At 61.7% G+C, this 14303-nt stretch overlaps 2 protein-coding genes across 2 annotated transcripts; both read right to left on the bottom strand.

The window, feature by feature from the left end:
• Positions 1 to 2726: 2726 nt before the first annotated feature.
• HAMP (hepcidin antimicrobial peptide) lies at positions 2727 to 4557 on the bottom strand. The gene is made up of 3 exons (XM_008249495.5): positions 4345 to 4557; positions 3035 to 3094; positions 2727 to 2937 (listed from the first exon to the last, which is right to left on the bottom strand). Exons 1-3 carry the CDS (start codon positions 4429 to 4431, stop codon positions 2833 to 2835), a joined length of 252 nt encoding a protein of 83 aa, XP_008247717.2. The 5' UTR covers positions 4432 to 4557; the 3' UTR covers positions 2727 to 2832.
• A 1648-nt stretch (positions 4558 to 6205) lies between these two features.
• On the bottom strand, positions 6206 to 14251 carry USF2 (upstream transcription factor 2, c-fos interacting). Its single transcript, XM_051836124.3, has 10 exons — positions 14167 to 14251; positions 13853 to 13899; positions 13615 to 13733; positions 13275 to 13475; positions 12807 to 12957; positions 12597 to 12684; positions 12329 to 12387; positions 7177 to 7271; positions 6939 to 7067; positions 6206 to 6854 (listed from the first exon to the last, which is right to left on the bottom strand). The coding sequence occupies exons 1-10, from the start codon at positions 14226 to 14228 to the stop codon at positions 6765 to 6767; spliced, it is 1041 nt and encodes a 346-aa protein (XP_051692084.1). The 5' UTR covers positions 14229 to 14251; the 3' UTR covers positions 6206 to 6764.
• Between the last annotated feature and the right edge of the window lie 52 nt (positions 14252 to 14303).

Genomic DNA, 14303 nt, shown 5'->3' with positions numbered 1-14303 from the left:
GGGCGGTGCTCTGCCCACAGGGCACAGCTGCTGGCTGACCCAGCCAGATCACCTGATCTTTAGAGAAGGCTGGGGTGTTGTTTTGCTAAGGCTGCACACTGGTGGCTTCAAAGCCAGGTCAAGGCGGGTGAGCGGGCGGTGCAGGAACAGGGTTCAGCTGCCATCTGGGAGGCATGCACCCCATATCTGAGTGCTGATAGTGCTGGTTTGAGTCCTGCCTAGTCCATTTCTGATCCAGCTTCCTGCTAATGTGCCTGGGAAGGCAGCAGAAGATGGCCCAAGTGCTTGGGTCCCTGCCACCCATGTGGGAGACCCAGATGGAGTTCTGGGCTCCTGGCTTCAGCCTGGCCCAGCCTTGGCTGTTGCAGGCACTGGGGGAGTGAGCCATCAGATGGAAGATATTCTCTCTGTGTCTATCTCTCTATGTCTCTCTCTCTCTCTCTCTTTGTCTTTCAAATAAATAAATGCATAAATAATTTTTTAAAAGAAAAAGCGTGAGCCCAGTGGTTAAGACACCAGCTAGGATGCCTGGGTCTCAGAGTGCCTGGGCTCCACTCCTGGCTCCAGCTCCCAATCCCAGCACCCTGCAAACCCAGACAGAGCCTGGGAGGCAGAGGGATGGCTCAAGTGGTTGCGTTCCTGCCACAGCTGCAGGGCGCCTGAGCTGAGGTCTCCATCCCCTGGTGGCTGCAGGCACTTGAGCCAGCAGGTGGGAGCTCCCTGTCTCTGGTTCTTCACATCGACGCGGCTTCCACCTGTCTGCGTCTCTGTCCACGTTTTCACCTTGGACTAGGCTTCGTTGGAGCCTGACCACCTCCGTAAGAGATGGCATTCTGCGGTTGTGGGCTGAGGGACTCAGCTCAATCCGGAACTTCCCGAGTGTTTAGTGAAGCATCCTGGTGTTCAGCTAGGACTCCAGGTTTAGCTAAAGCAATGTGCAGAGTGAGGAAGCAAAACTGCTCTGTTGGGACAATGACGCTCTCCAGCCCACTCCCAGCCCAGTGCTGTCTGGAGTGGAGCTGGCCACTGGCCGCCCTCTGTCGGGGCTGGAGGCTTCACCCCGCAGGACACAACCTGAGCCAGCAGCAGTGGCGGTGGCATCACTTGCGAGCCTATTGGAAATAGGGGTTCTAGGGCCCCAGCCCACTCCTGCTCGCCCAGGAACTCTGGCCACCAGACCCAGCGATCTGCAGCTGAACGGGCTCGCCAAGAGGTGAAGTTCAAGTGCTGAAGTTCAAGTCCCTCTGCTTCACAGCCTCAACATCTCTAGGACCACGCCCACCCTCACCCTGGACGGCCTGCTTGGGAAAATGAGAAGAGCACCTGTTGTCATTAAACGCAATCAGCCATTTTGGGTCCCCCCCTCCCCGCTCCGTACAAACCCCCTCACATTTAAGAGGCATTTGCCAGTTTCCGGAACACTTTCGAGTTCACCCCTGCGCTGAGTAGCTCAACAGCCAGATGAGCTCAAGGCTGGGGAGGGCTTGTCTCTGCTTTTATAGCTGAGGAGGCGGGGCTTCAGATGGGGAGAAGCCAATCGCAAGAGGGCGGAGCTGATAGGCGGCCAAGCTCCCCACAGCTCCTCCCACACCACCAGCCTGCAGCGGCTTCTGAGACAGAAGGCAAAAGTTGGTAGTGGGCAGGGGTGATCTGGCTCCCCGTTGTGTTTATTTTGGCTCGCAGAATGTTGATTTAAAAACTCAGATTCCTTTTAACACTTGCCAATATCTTAATAATCGGGATATTTTGCCTAAAATTAAGGCATTTGGGGAGCAAACCAGCAGATGGGAGATCTCTTTCTCTTTCCACTCCCCCCTTCAAGTTAAATTAATAAAAATGTTTGAAAAGGAAAATGGAGGGGACTGAATTCCTTGTGAAGGTGGACAGTGCTCCCATGCACTTCACACACAAAGGGCATCCTTGCAGACAGAAAACAACCTGAAATCTCCCGTGGGAAAGCCAATGCCTCATTGGTTTACAGTGGCTCTTGGGTTCCCGGTGGCCGCTGGCTCCCAGATCTCTTGGTCTCAGGAGTCCTTTACACTCTGAAAAAACTCAGGACCCCAAAGAGTCTTCAAGTTTCTGTGTGTTGTATCTACAGTTGCTTTGAAATATGCTGTGGCACAGGGAGCTACGCCTCCACCTGCGGGGCCAATATCCCACAGGGGTGCTGGTTTGAGTCCCGTCTGCTCCACTTCTGGTCTAGCTCTCTGCTATGGTCTGGGAAAGCAGTAGACGGTGAACCAAGTGCTTGGGCCTCTGCACCCCTTTGAGAGACGTGGAAGAAGCTCCTGACTCCTGGCTTCAGATCGGCTAAGTTCCAGCCATTGCGGCCATTTGGGAAGTGAACAAGCGGATGGAAGACCCATGTGGGATGTCAACACTGAAGGTGGCGGCTTCACCTGCTACACCACAGCGCCGGTCTCTCAGCTAATACCTTAGTAGTTTCCACTTTGTCAAGCCCTAGAAGGTGTGTTCCCCCCCCCCCCAATCCCTTAATAAGAGGGCTTAGTAGGTGTTTGAGTTGTCTTCAAAGAGACGCAACTTTAAGTTTCATCTAAATTCAGGGTCTCTTGAAGTAGGGGAAGACGGGGAATTCAGAATTGGCTTCAGCAAGCTTTCCAGCAACCGCCAGGTCGCAGCGACCCTGCCCAGCCCAACAGGCAGGGGACAAAAAGCCCCTGGCGGAGGCATTTGGCAGGAAGAAAGAACCTCAGATTCTGATGTGGAAAATAAAAGAACCATCCATTTTATTGCCAGACAAATGTGGAAGGCGGCAGGAATAAATAAGGGCGGAGGGGGGCCGGGGCCGGGCGGGCAGGCGGGCAGGCTCTAGGTCTTGCAGCAGATCCCACATTTTGAATTCCTACAGCAGCTGCAGCAGAAGATGCAGATGGGGAAGTGGGTGTCTCGCCGGCTGAGGCTGTGGGCAGCAGGCTGTGGGGCGGGAGGGAGGAGAGTGAGCGGGCACCGGGCCTGCGTGGGGTGGGAGGGAGGGGCTGGGGGGCCGGGCAGGGGGTCCGCGTGTTCTCACCATCAAGCTGGTCTGGGCTCCGGTTGTGTCCTGCGGCTGGCGGGCTGCGAGCTGCTGTGTCTGGAAAGAGAGGGGGTACTGAGGGTGGCAGCAGAGCGCCTGCATTTGCCCTGCCAGCCTGTGCCGCCCCAGTGCTCGGAGCCACGGCTCAGCTGGCCCCGAGGCGGCATCTCCCGGTCTTGCTCTTTATGCCTTGCTTCAGGGCAGCCTTATTCTTCTTATTCTTTTTTTTTTCTTTTTTAAGATTTATTTATTTGAGAGGCAGAGTTATAGACAGAGAGAGGGAGAGACAGAGAGAGAGATCTTATGTCTGCTGGTTCACTCCCCAAATGGCCACAAAAATGGCTAGAGCTGGGCCAATCCGAAGCCAGGAGCCAGGAGCTTCTTCCGGGTCTCCCATGGGGGTGCAGGGGCCCAAGGACTTGGACCATCTTCTACCACTTTCCCAGGCCAGAGCAGAGAGCTGGATAGGAAGAGGAGCAGCTGGGACTTGAACCAGTGCCCACGTGGGATGCTGGTGCCATAAGCCGAGGCTTAACCTATTATGCCACAGTGCCAGTCCCCTCCCCCACCCCAGTCTTATTCTTAAAAACAGCCCAGATCTGTTCTTCCTTGGGACATCACTCTCCCTTGCCCAGATACCAGCGCCAGCCTCCTAGCCAGTCTCCCTGCCTCTTGCCCCCTGCATCCAATCTGTTCGCCACATAGCAGAGTGGCCTCTAACAATGCCAGTCGGTTCTGGACTCCTGCACGCCTATCCCCGCCCTCCGAGAAGAATCCGTGCCGCACAGTCGCCCACCGGATGTAGCGTGATCTGTCCCCAGCCCCCCCGACCCCCAGCCCTTCATCACCATCCAGTACACCGTGCGTCCTCTGGCCCAGTGTGCTTGGGTCTCCCATCCTCCAAAGCAAGGTCAGCACCGATTCCCCCAAAAGCACTCTCGCTTGTCTGCCAGCCCCTTGATTGCACCCACGGGTATCTACCACCATCTTCCATGTTGTACGTGAATAGCATTCACAAAACAATGATTTTTTTGTTTTATTGTTCATTGACTAATTCCTTGACCAGGACTTCAGCACCGCCAGAGCCTAAACCTTCTCTCCCATCTCCCTCGCTCATTGCCTATCCCCACTGTGTATACAGTGGCACTTAAATGCGCATGCAACTCCATGCTGCATACCTTAAGCAGCTGCCAGTCACCCTGAGCTGTCCTGAGCTCTGCCCGGTGCCGGGGGCTCTCCAGCTGCGCCCGGCAGCTCCCTATCCTGCCCCAGTGTCCTGCCAGGATCCAGGTCCCGGAGGCTCTCACCTGCTGCTGGAGAACCGAGCCGCTGGTCAGGCCAGTGAGAACAAGGAGCAGGAGGCAGGCAGCCTGAGTCTGCGCGCTCAGTGCCATTGGGCTGTCTGTCGTCTGGCTGTCCTGCTGTCGGGTCTAGGGCTGGCTCTGGTGTCTGGGTCAGTGACAGTCACTTTTATGGGGCCTGCCGGGGGAGGCAGTGGTCTGAGCCCCCACCCCTTTGCCCTAAACTCATTTCCAAGAAGGTGGTGGCGCCGAAAAGGCGGGAGAGAGATAAGCGGGAACAGAGTGACAGGGAACGGGGAGGGTTGTGTCACCCTCCGCCAGCAGCAGTGTGTCCAGGGGGCGGGGCAGACGAGGCCACAGACACATGCCGCCAGCCAGCCACCTGCAAACCCTTTCCCCGGCATGACGTCACTCTGCTGGTCTCGGGAAAATCCCCCGTTTTGCCCCAGATGTTGAACAGGTGGGCGAACCCTAGCCTCGCCTACACACCAGGAGCACAGCACCCAGCAAGGTTGAGGGGGGCATTGTTGTGGGTTCGCTCCACACACCCACAGCAAACCCAGGTGCAGGGGGTGTTGCGTTGGGGGAGCCCCCAGGTGTTTTCCACATGTTAGAACACTTTGAGACGTGGCTCTGGAAGTGGGAAATGAAGTTTGAGTGAGCTTTTGATCCTACAAGTCAGCAGTAACAGTTGCAGTAGCATTGGGTACCTGCGTGCCACCCATGACTCCCTGTGAACAGCCAGGGCCCCCAGCCTCCAAGCAGCTCCCACCTGCTGGCCTGCCCCACCCAAGTCTGGTGTCCAAGTCACAGGAGAGGAAGTGAAAGCAGACAGGGACCACCCTTGCTCGCCCAGCACATGCAGGCCTGTGACTCCAGCCCAACCCAAACACTGGACCCGGCTCAACAGAGCAGACCGCACGGCTCACTCCAAGTCCACCTCAGTGGGTTTATTTTCCAAGCAAAGTAACTGTGCTTTCCTGCAACTTTTCAAAGCAATGGTTACTTACACCTCATAAGGGTTGTGGGGGAGTGGGGCCCCCAGGACACCTGTGCGTGGGGAGGGGCATGAACCAGGCAGCCTGTGGTGCCTTCATCATCCTCGGCCACAAGCTGGACCCCAGGCAGGTGCACACAGCCCGGGGCACTCACAACTCTGGAGCGGTCACCCTGGGGACACTGCTGACAATAGCTGGGCATCACCACGTGCCTCCCGCCCACTCCACAGCAGGCCCCTCGCACTCCCCCCATACCTGCCATGGGAATGGCCGGAGGAATGGGGATCCCAGAGGGAAGAGACCCCCCTGGGGCACGTGGGGTGGGGCAGGGAGGTGCTGGGTTCTGCAGGGTGGGCTGGACTGTGGGGCCTCGACCTCGTGAGAGGAGGCTGGGGGACCCCAGCCCGGCCACCCACTCACTGTGGCATCCCAGCTCAGGCTAGGTTTCATCATCAGTCGGGGCAGGGGTCACGCACAGGCGCCAGAGGCTCGGCGCGAGGCGACAGGCTGACGGGCCAAACCTGGCTTTCTGGCCACCTGCCCTCCCTGGGGGTGGGGGGCTCAAGGCCAGGCCCCACCATTGGCTAGCACGGAGGGGAGGGCTTCAGCCCAGGAGCCAGGTCTGTTTTCTGGAACTGCTGACAAGGGAGACCCCAGGCTCTCCTTCAACAACACGGGCCACGACCTTACCCCGGTGCCCCGCCCCACCCCACCTATGCACCTCTGGAGGACATTCAGGCCTGCCTTTCTCCATCCAAACAACGGCCTGGGTCCTGGGTGCAGATGGCAGGGGCCGACGCTGTCCTGCCCACAGAGGGCTCTGCAGACCCCGGGTTGTCTCAGGACTCAGATGGACAGACACACAGACAGACAAGGCGGGGGCCACATGGGGCCAGTTTATTGCAGTTAAATACCTCTCTATTTTTTTTGTCCATTTTTTCATAAAGAAAATTAAAACACACACACACACACACACGCATACACACGCATACACACACACACCCAAAGGGGACCAGGGATCCAGACACAAGAGGTGGGGTGGGCCTCGGCCTCCCTCTTAGGCCCAGGCCCAGGGATGGCCCCCCAGAGACTCCCCTCCTTCCCGAAGCACCCTGTCTCGGTCCCTCCAGAGACCCAAGGAGGCAGCAGGTATGGCAGGGCCGCTGTCCTCCTCCCTCTCGCCTCCAGCTGAGACCACCAGGAGTGCCGGGGCGAGACAGACAGACAGACGTGTTGGGGGGATATTGTTTCCAAGTTGGGGAGGGCGGTGGGCAATGTATCCACAGAAATGCATTATTTCTCCCCGTTTTTGTTAAAAATCTACTATAAAAAACGCAGCTGGGGGAGGGGCGTCTGTCCCTCTCTGTGCTAAGGGCTGGGGAAGGGGCAGCCGAGGCCGACGCAGCTGTGGGCGGGACGGGGCGGGCGTCACTGCCGGGCGCCCTCCCCCACGATCTCCAGGTTGTGCTGCTGCAGCTGGGCTCGAAGCAGGGCGTTCTCGTTCTTCAGCTCCTCGATCTGGTGGGCACGACAGGGGACAGGGAGCCAGGGCTGGCTGCTGGCGTCCGGACCCCCCTCCCCGCTCCAGGCCCTGGAGCCCACCTGCTGCCGCAGGAGCTCATTGTCCATCTGCAGCCGCTCGGCCTCCTTGAACGTCTCCTGCATGCGCTGGTTGGTCTGGCGCAGCTCCCGGATGTAATCACAGGCCTTCGACAGGATCCCTCCTTTGCTCTGGGGCGCGGGCGGCAAGGGCAGCCGTGAGCACCACCCCGGGACAAGGCACCGGCGGCAGCCCGGGCCCCCACAGTGACGGAGGGCTGGGGCCTCTGGGGACACTCACCGCTCCTGTCTTGCTGTTGTCTGCGTTACAATCTGGAATGATTTTCGAAAGCTGGACGATCCAGTTGTTGATCTTGTCCCTCCGCCTCCGCTCCACTGCAGGGGCGACCACAGGAGGCCGGCTGCACCGGCTGCACTCACCGCAGGCAGGCCCGCCCCAACCCACCCCACCGCGCCCCCACCCAGGTGGCCTCACAGGGATCCCAAAAAGAACAAAGCAATCCAGACCCTCAGCCGCCACGCACCCTCGGGGCAGGAGCCAGATGCTGGGAGCTGCGGCTCCCCACGTAGCTTTGAAAGCTTGAGGCAACATTTGAAAACTGGGGCACCCCACCCCGGCAGCTTCTGCACGGTGCAGCGCTGACCGTGCGGGCCCCTGTTCTGTGCGGCACGAGGCGGCCAGGCCCCTCCAGCTTTGTTCTCCGCATCTCCCATGACCCTGCTCTGCTCCTCACCTTACAGAACAAAGTCTGGTCCCACCCGAGCCCTCCTTGAAGCCTGGGCCCCGGCAGCTCAGTGCCCACTCCCCAGACTGAAGGCCAACATGGCCAGTGGTCGCCAGATTCCCCTTAACTCGTTCATAGTTTATTTCATGAAAGTTCGCCCTGTCACCCAAACCCTGCAGCCGAGTGCCAGCTGCCCCCACCCCCAGCCGGGCACGTGCTCAGGGCCTGCCCTGGGTCTGCACACACTGGAGCCTGGGACCCCTGCCCAGACAAGGCTGGGCCAGGCCTCCGTGGCCTTCCAAGCACACACAGTACCAGGCACTGTGTGGACACAAAACAAAGCCAGTGACCCCCAACTCCCACCCACGGGGCCTCATCCCCTGCCCAGAGGGCTCAAGGGGTTTGCGGTGTTGATGGAGAGCGGACACTGGGCGTGGAGCCGGGTGGGGCTTGGAGAGGTGGGGAGGGGCCTTTCCAAAGGCTCCGGGCAGGGGTCTAGTGAGAGTGGGGGAGGTGCTGCTCCCTCAAGGACACTCAGGGCCAACAGTGGCAACGCCTGTCTCCTCTGGGTCTCACCCCTCTGGCCCACCAGCCCCTTCCCACATGCAAGCACCTCCCACGTGGCCCGAGCAGCAGCTGCCTCCAGTGTGGACCCCCCCCACCCCCACTTCTCCTTCCTCTTCCCTCTTCTCTTTCCTCTGAAACCTCCCCAGTGCCACGCCGAGGGTGGAGCTCTGTCCAGGTCAGGCCAAGGCCCGGGGGCTGCTGAGGACCCCTGCCACCAGGGACGCCCTGTCTCCCAGGATCGCGGAACCCCGTGGCGCGCTCAGACCTCAGGGGTGCAGCCCATCCTCAACCACAGGCATCTCAGCCCCTCTGCGGCCCCCCAGCCTGGCACCGAGCTGCAGCTGTGTCTCACAGGTGCGCCTGTCAGGCTCCAGGGGCAGGGACGGCGGCAGGTCTCAGTTTGGACTGACTCCGTAAAAGCCTACTGCCTGCCCCAGCACGCGCAGGGCTGCAGTCCTGGTGGAAGCGAGCCCGGGCTCCGTGCTGCTGGCGCTAACAGCACCACTGCGGACAGACGCAGGCGGGATGCTGGCCCTGTGGCGTGCGCACTACAGCTCCAGACTGTACACAGTGCCCCAGGGATGCCCAGGCTGGAGCAACCATTTCAGCGTGGGAAGTGGGACGAACCTTCAGAGAAAGACTTGGGAGAAACATTGCGTAACAGCAGGCAGGCGGGTGGCGAGATCCCGGCAGAGGTGACCCGAGAACAGACCGGGGACACGCGGGCTGTCAAAGTAGGTTGTCAAGGCCCCGGGCACCCTGCTCCTAGGCCTGGGCCCCATCCTCTCCTCCCGCAAGGCCAGCGCCTGCCATCAGAGGCACATTTGAGACGGACGAAGACCCGCTAGGACCAAGGCCAGGTCCACTCCACACAAGCTCTTCAGCGTGAAAATGCAGCTTTCACCCAACTTGACCTTGGCACTGAGGGTGCCTCCCCACAACGCAGCAGACACAGGATCCTGAGATGCTCTCGCAAGGCCAGACCGTGAGCAGAGCCCCAAGACAAGCCTCAACACGCTCCAAAGAGGGAACCCGCACAGGTAGGTTCCCTGACAACAATGGAACTAAATCAAAGAACAGTACTGGGAAGATACCCAGAAATCCCACCAATATTTTGGAAATTAAGCAACACACTTCTAAATAACCCAAGGGTCAAAGAAATCACAAGGAAAATGGGGAAATATTTCAATCTGATTGACAGTGAAAACACAACTCATCCAAAACACGAGGCAGACCCAGAAGCTAGAATACAACCTGCGACAGCAAGGGCTTCGATGAGGAAAACAGGAAAGCTTAAAATAATCTAAAAAACTAAGAGGAAAAAAAACCACACACAGCAAAATTCAGCAAATTAGCCCTGAAGCAGAAGAGGCGAATTAGGAACATGAAGAATGGCAATCAATGAACCAGAAAAAGCACTTCTGTCCAACACTTAAAAAAATCAGATTTCACCTAAGACGTGCGCTGTGCCTTCTCTCAGTCTGCATTCTGACGTGCCAGCAAGGAGCCAGAGCTCACGGTCACAGCTGAGGCTGTCCCCGGGCAGCGCCCACGTGCCCTGGGCACCGGGAGCCCACGTGACTCTACCTATAAGGCATCCATGAGTGTGACTCAGGGAGGGGCCCCTGCAGAACCCAGAAGTGATGGGAAAGAGGGGAAATGGGGCAGGACGCGGACTTGAAACCCACTGAACATGAAGCCAGCTTTTCTGGACAGGAGGGAGGAGTGTCGAGTTGCAAGGGGCCCTGGCTCTGGTGACTGTGACAACTGTGCTGCTCTGGAGAGAGAAGCGTTCCTTCTCCGTCAGGAGGGGACAGCAAGGTGCTTGGGACAAGAAGACTGGGGGCCGGCACTGTGGCACAGCTGGTTAAGCTGCCATCTGCAACACAGCCATCCCATATGGGCGCCGGTTCGAGTCCCGGCTGCTCCACTTCTGATCCAGCTCCCCGCTAATGCACCTGGGGAACAGCGGAGGATGGCCCACATGCCTGGGCCCCTGCACGTGTGTGGGAGAAGTGGACTGAGCTCCAGGCTCCTGCCTTTGGCCTGGCCCAGTCCCGGCTGTTACTGCCACCTGGGAAGTGAACCAGAGGATGGAAGACCTCTCTTGTCTCTCCCTCTATGTAACTCTGTTTAAAAAAAAAAAAAAAAAAAGCACGCCAAAATACCCTTTAAAAAAAAAAAAGCCTGGGCCGTGCCTGGCCTCCCAAAGACTTGCAGGCAGACAATGAAAGCGGGGGTCGGGAAAGAAGCAAGGAGCAGAAACACAGCTCCGAGCTTCACCAGGACCCAGGGGCGGGAGCACAGCAGGAAGCGGCTCTCAGCCTTGAGTCCCATGCTGCTCAGAGAAGGACGCACACCCACGCCTGGGCACAGGGGCCGGACCCCGCCTGAGAACACCCAGCAGCCTTGCCCCAGTGATCAACCACCCGGAGAACTTGCTGAATGCACAAACTCCCAGGCCACCCTGCTGCTCCGCTCACCCAGAACCCCGGATCACCCTGGAGGTCCCTCTCCACTCCTGCTAACCAGTGTCCCAGGAAGGGGGAGGGGAGGAGCTTGCTCTGAGGCTCAGGCAGGGAAGGGGAGGCAAAGGGTACAGAGGGTCAGGGGTTGGACAGGAGGGGCACAGCGGGGAGCAGCCAGTGAGGTCATTGAGGGTGCCGTGGGACGGAGCCGCTCTGCAGACATGCCAGACTGGCAAGGGCACCGGGAGGTGGGGGCGGGGCAGGTGGCGGCTCCAGTGGTTTACAGGCTGGGAGAGGCGGGCGGGATGCGGCTGCGGGTAAGGGCAAGGTCACGATGTCCAGGGGAAGGCCATGTGACAAGTGTTGGTCACTTCCGTCCCACCGTGCGGACACCACACACGGCCGTGGGCCTCTCACGTGTCAGCTCGAGCGGCCAGGTCAGTGCCATCTTACAGGGAGCGGGGCAGGCAGAGAGCAGGAACCCACTCGAGACCATACCGCCGGTAAGCCGGGAGCCCACGGGAGGGAGGGCCTTCCCATGTGCCACGCCCCAAACCAAGCTGAGACTCGCTCCCCCCGGACATCCGCACAGAGCCCATTCCTAAGCCTCGGAGTCCGCTTGACTGACCCAGCACGAGTGAGCCCAGGGCTCCGCAGGTGTCTCCTGCCGCCCCAGCCTCCGGGGCTTCGCGTCGCACAGGGGCAGGGCAGCCGCCCTGGGAGGGCCTCTCCCTCACCCTCCGAGCCTGCCCTGCTGGCTCCAGCTCGAGGCCCGAGACCCCCTGCCTGGGGCTCTTCCCCAGACCCCCGAGGGCCTGTTTGCCAAGGCCCACACTGGGCCCTCGGAGGACACAGCGCCATGACTCGCCACCTCCTGACCCAGCCTCGTGCTCCTTCACGTGACCTGTGACCTGACGTCACACCGCAGCCATGGACAGCTCTGTCTCCCGCCCCGGAGAGCCGAGACCTCCTGTCCTAGCAGGTGCGGTCCCACGGTACGTACGCGTTGACCGAGCAAGTTCACGGCTGAGCAGCCGCCCACCACCACTAAGCACCTTCAGCACCCGGCTCCACCATGACACTCGAGGCCCCAGCCCCAGCTTCCCTCCCAAGACATGCCACGTGGAACCTATGCCACAACCAGACCAGTACCCACGAAGCAGCCCGGCCCACTCCGCCACCTCCTCCCGCGTACGGGCTCCCGACCATGGCTTCCTGGGGTGGCCTCATCCCCTCCTCCAGCAGCATCTGTCAGACCCAAGCCTCCCCCCCCACCCCTGCCTCCTCGACGCTCCAGGCCAGACTCCAGGCCTGGCCTGGGGCCCACGCGGCCCAGCCTGGAATCCACGGCCAGTAAATATTTGTCGAGAGCTGGTTGTCTGGGTGTAAGCGCTGCCCTGGCACGGGCAGGCGCTGTGCCCACGGCGGCGGCGGCGGTAAGGCAGAGACCAGGCGGCAGGACCAGGGGCTGCGCACCTCAGGGTGGGTGCTTCTGGGAAGGCTGAGGCATGGGCCTCTCTCTGCGCTCTGCTCCCTGGCACCACACGGCTGCCTGAGGCCTCCCAGGCAGGGGCAAGGGGCGTGCGCCCGACAGCTGCCACGTGGAGAGGGGGCCCCTCCCTGTCGGTGACGCAGCCTCCTGGGGGGCTGTGGCTGGGCCCGCCGTCCTCACCTTCATTGTGCTGCGCTCTCCTTCTCTCATCCCGGGGGGTTCTGGTTCCGTCGATTTTTCTACAACGGCAGAAGAGAGACAGCGGCCTTACTCCCTCAGGCCCGTCTCTCCTGGCATTCGCGAAGCACTCGGAGAGCTCTGCAGGGCAGATCCACGCACACAGAGGGACAAGAGAAAAGCAGAAACAGGCCCAAGAAGACACCATGGGCCCAGTTCCCATTCTGGAAAAGCCTCCTTTCCTGGGGCCCCCCGAGTCCACCGCACGTACGGGGAGTAGGGGTGCGTGCGGGGCGCGATCGTCCTCTGCGTTCCCGTCTGCAGCACGTCCTGGGGCGTCATCATGACGTAGAACTGACCTGCGGGGAACACGTGGGTCGGCACCAAGCTGGGCCCGGGGCGGGAGCGGGCTGGGGGTGCACCTGCCTGCTGAGCCCCACGCCTCCTTCCCCGCCACCCCCCAGCTGCTTCATCTTCTCACCTCCAGCCTGCAGGCTCTGCTCTGTGGTCTGCACAGACACGGCCGTGGTGTCTCCCACGCTGGAGGCCGGGAAGTAGGCGAATCGCGCCTCGCCGCTGACAGCCTCGGCTGCGGGGCTCCCGCCATTGCTGAAGGGGTTCTGGATCACAGCCTGAGGAGGAGGCGAGGACAGGGCGGCCCTCAGTGTCTCCGTCCTCATGGGCTCTCTGGACTGCAAACTCTGGGCCCACCCCCACACCACTGTGTCATGCATCTCACAAGGCCCTAGAAACTTGGCTGCTCTTAGAGACATTCCCATGTTACAGGCGAAGAGACGCCTTCTAAGAGGTTCCACCGCCTCCACCTCAGGGACTGGACCCCACAGGGCCCGAGGCAGCGTCTGCATCCCCCTGCCTTGCTCCCGGGGCTCCCCAGAGGCAGGCCCCCTGCCCACTCCATCCCGCCGCACCCCTAGAGGCGGGCACCTACCAGAGGGAAGGGCGCTGCGGGACCTGGAGGCACAGAGGCAGCGGCGGGCCCGGGGCGCTGGGCGGCCCCGTCCACACCCACCTGGGTCACAGCCTGCTGCCCCCCCGCGAAGGCAGCGGTGGACACGACGCTGACGGCACCAGCCGTGTCTCCCTGGCCGTCCAGCTGACCATCAGTCACCTGGACTACGCGGTACGTCACCTGCAGGGGGCGGCAGAGCAGCGAGACCGGCGCTGGGGTCCCCGCCCGGGCCCGGCACCAGCCTCTCCCACCCACGCGGCTTAAGACCCTCGGCTCAGCCCCGCTCCCGCGCGGGGCTCCCGGGCCGCTGCCGCCTCACCTGTCCTCCATTATTCTCTGTGCGGAACTGGTACTGGATGTTGTGGTCGCCGAACGCCGCCTGCTGGACGCTGGCGATGGCCACCGCCGTCTGCTCCTCCGCCCCAGGGCCGTCCCCGCCTGCGGTCCGAGGCGGGTAAGGGCGGGTGGTCAGCGGTCGCGCGGGGCCAGGGCGCCCCCGGGCCCCTGCGCGAGCGCGGGCCGCGGCCCAGGGCGGGAGGGCGCCCGCCAGCACTCACCTTCCTGCAGCTCGACGCCTTCCTCTGCCTCGGGTCCCTTGTCGTGACTAGCACAGGAAGGAGAGGAAGACGAGGGGCTCGGGGCTGCCCGCGCCCCCGGCCCTGCGCCCCGCTGCGGGGCCCTCCGCCCGCCCCGCCCCGCCGGCGGCCGGGACCCCGACCCGGGCCGGGGCCGTCGGGCCCCGGGGCCCCCTCCCTCGCGGCCTCCATTTTGAGCTGGGCCCGGCGGCCGCTCGGGATCATGGCGGCCGGCCGGCGGGCCACAGGGCCGGGGCCGGGGCGCGCGGGGGCACGGGCCGGCCGGGCGCTCTTACCTGGCGGCGGCGGCAGCGGTGGCCGAGGCAGCGGGATCCAGACCCGGGTCCAGCATGTCCATGGGGGGGTGGGGGCGGGGGGGGCGCGGGGCCCGGGGGGGAGGGGAGGGGAGGGGAGGGAGGGAGGGAGGGGAGGG

The sequence above is a fragment of the Oryctolagus cuniculus genome, chromosome 18 (genome assembly GCF_051225735.1).
Source record: "Oryctolagus cuniculus isolate XC-2025 breed Fujian yellow rabbit chromosome 18, ASM5122573v1, whole genome shotgun sequence".
Taxonomy (NCBI): domain Eukaryota; kingdom Metazoa; phylum Chordata; class Mammalia; order Lagomorpha; family Leporidae; genus Oryctolagus; species Oryctolagus cuniculus.
The sequence above is the reverse complement of the archived record's forward strand: the minus strand, read 5'-3'. Positions and strand labels throughout refer to the sequence as shown.

What these genes read in the sequence shown, in the direction of transcription:
- USF2 (XM_051836124.3), bottom strand. Translation starts at nt 14,228, where the DNA reads ATGGACATGCTGGACCCGGGTCTGGATCCCGCTGCCTCGGCCACCGCT. An exon ending in ACCGCTGCCGCCGCCGCCAG is followed by an intron (nt 13,900 to 14,166) that starts GTAAGAGCGCCC and finishes TTCCTGTGCTAG; the next exon opens with TCACGACAAGGGACCCGAGG. An exon ending in AGGCGTCGAGCTGCAGGAAG is followed by an intron (nt 13,734 to 13,852) that starts GTGAGTGCTGGC and finishes CTCGGACCGCAG; the next exon opens with GCGGGGACGGCCCTGGGGCG.
- HAMP (XM_008249495.5), bottom strand. Translation starts at nt 4,431, where the DNA reads ATGGCACTGAGCGCGCAGACTCAGGCTGCCTGCCTCCTGCTCCTTGTT. An exon ending in GCTCGGTTCTCCAGCAGCAG is followed by an intron (nt 3,095 to 4,344) that starts GTGAGAGCCTCC and finishes CTCTCTTTCCAG; the next exon opens with ACACAGCAGCTCGCAGCCCG. An exon ending in GAGCCCAGACCAGCTTGATG is followed by an intron (nt 2,938 to 3,034) that starts GTGAGAACACGC and finishes CCCGCCCCACAG; the next exon opens with CCTGCTGCCCACAGCCTCAG.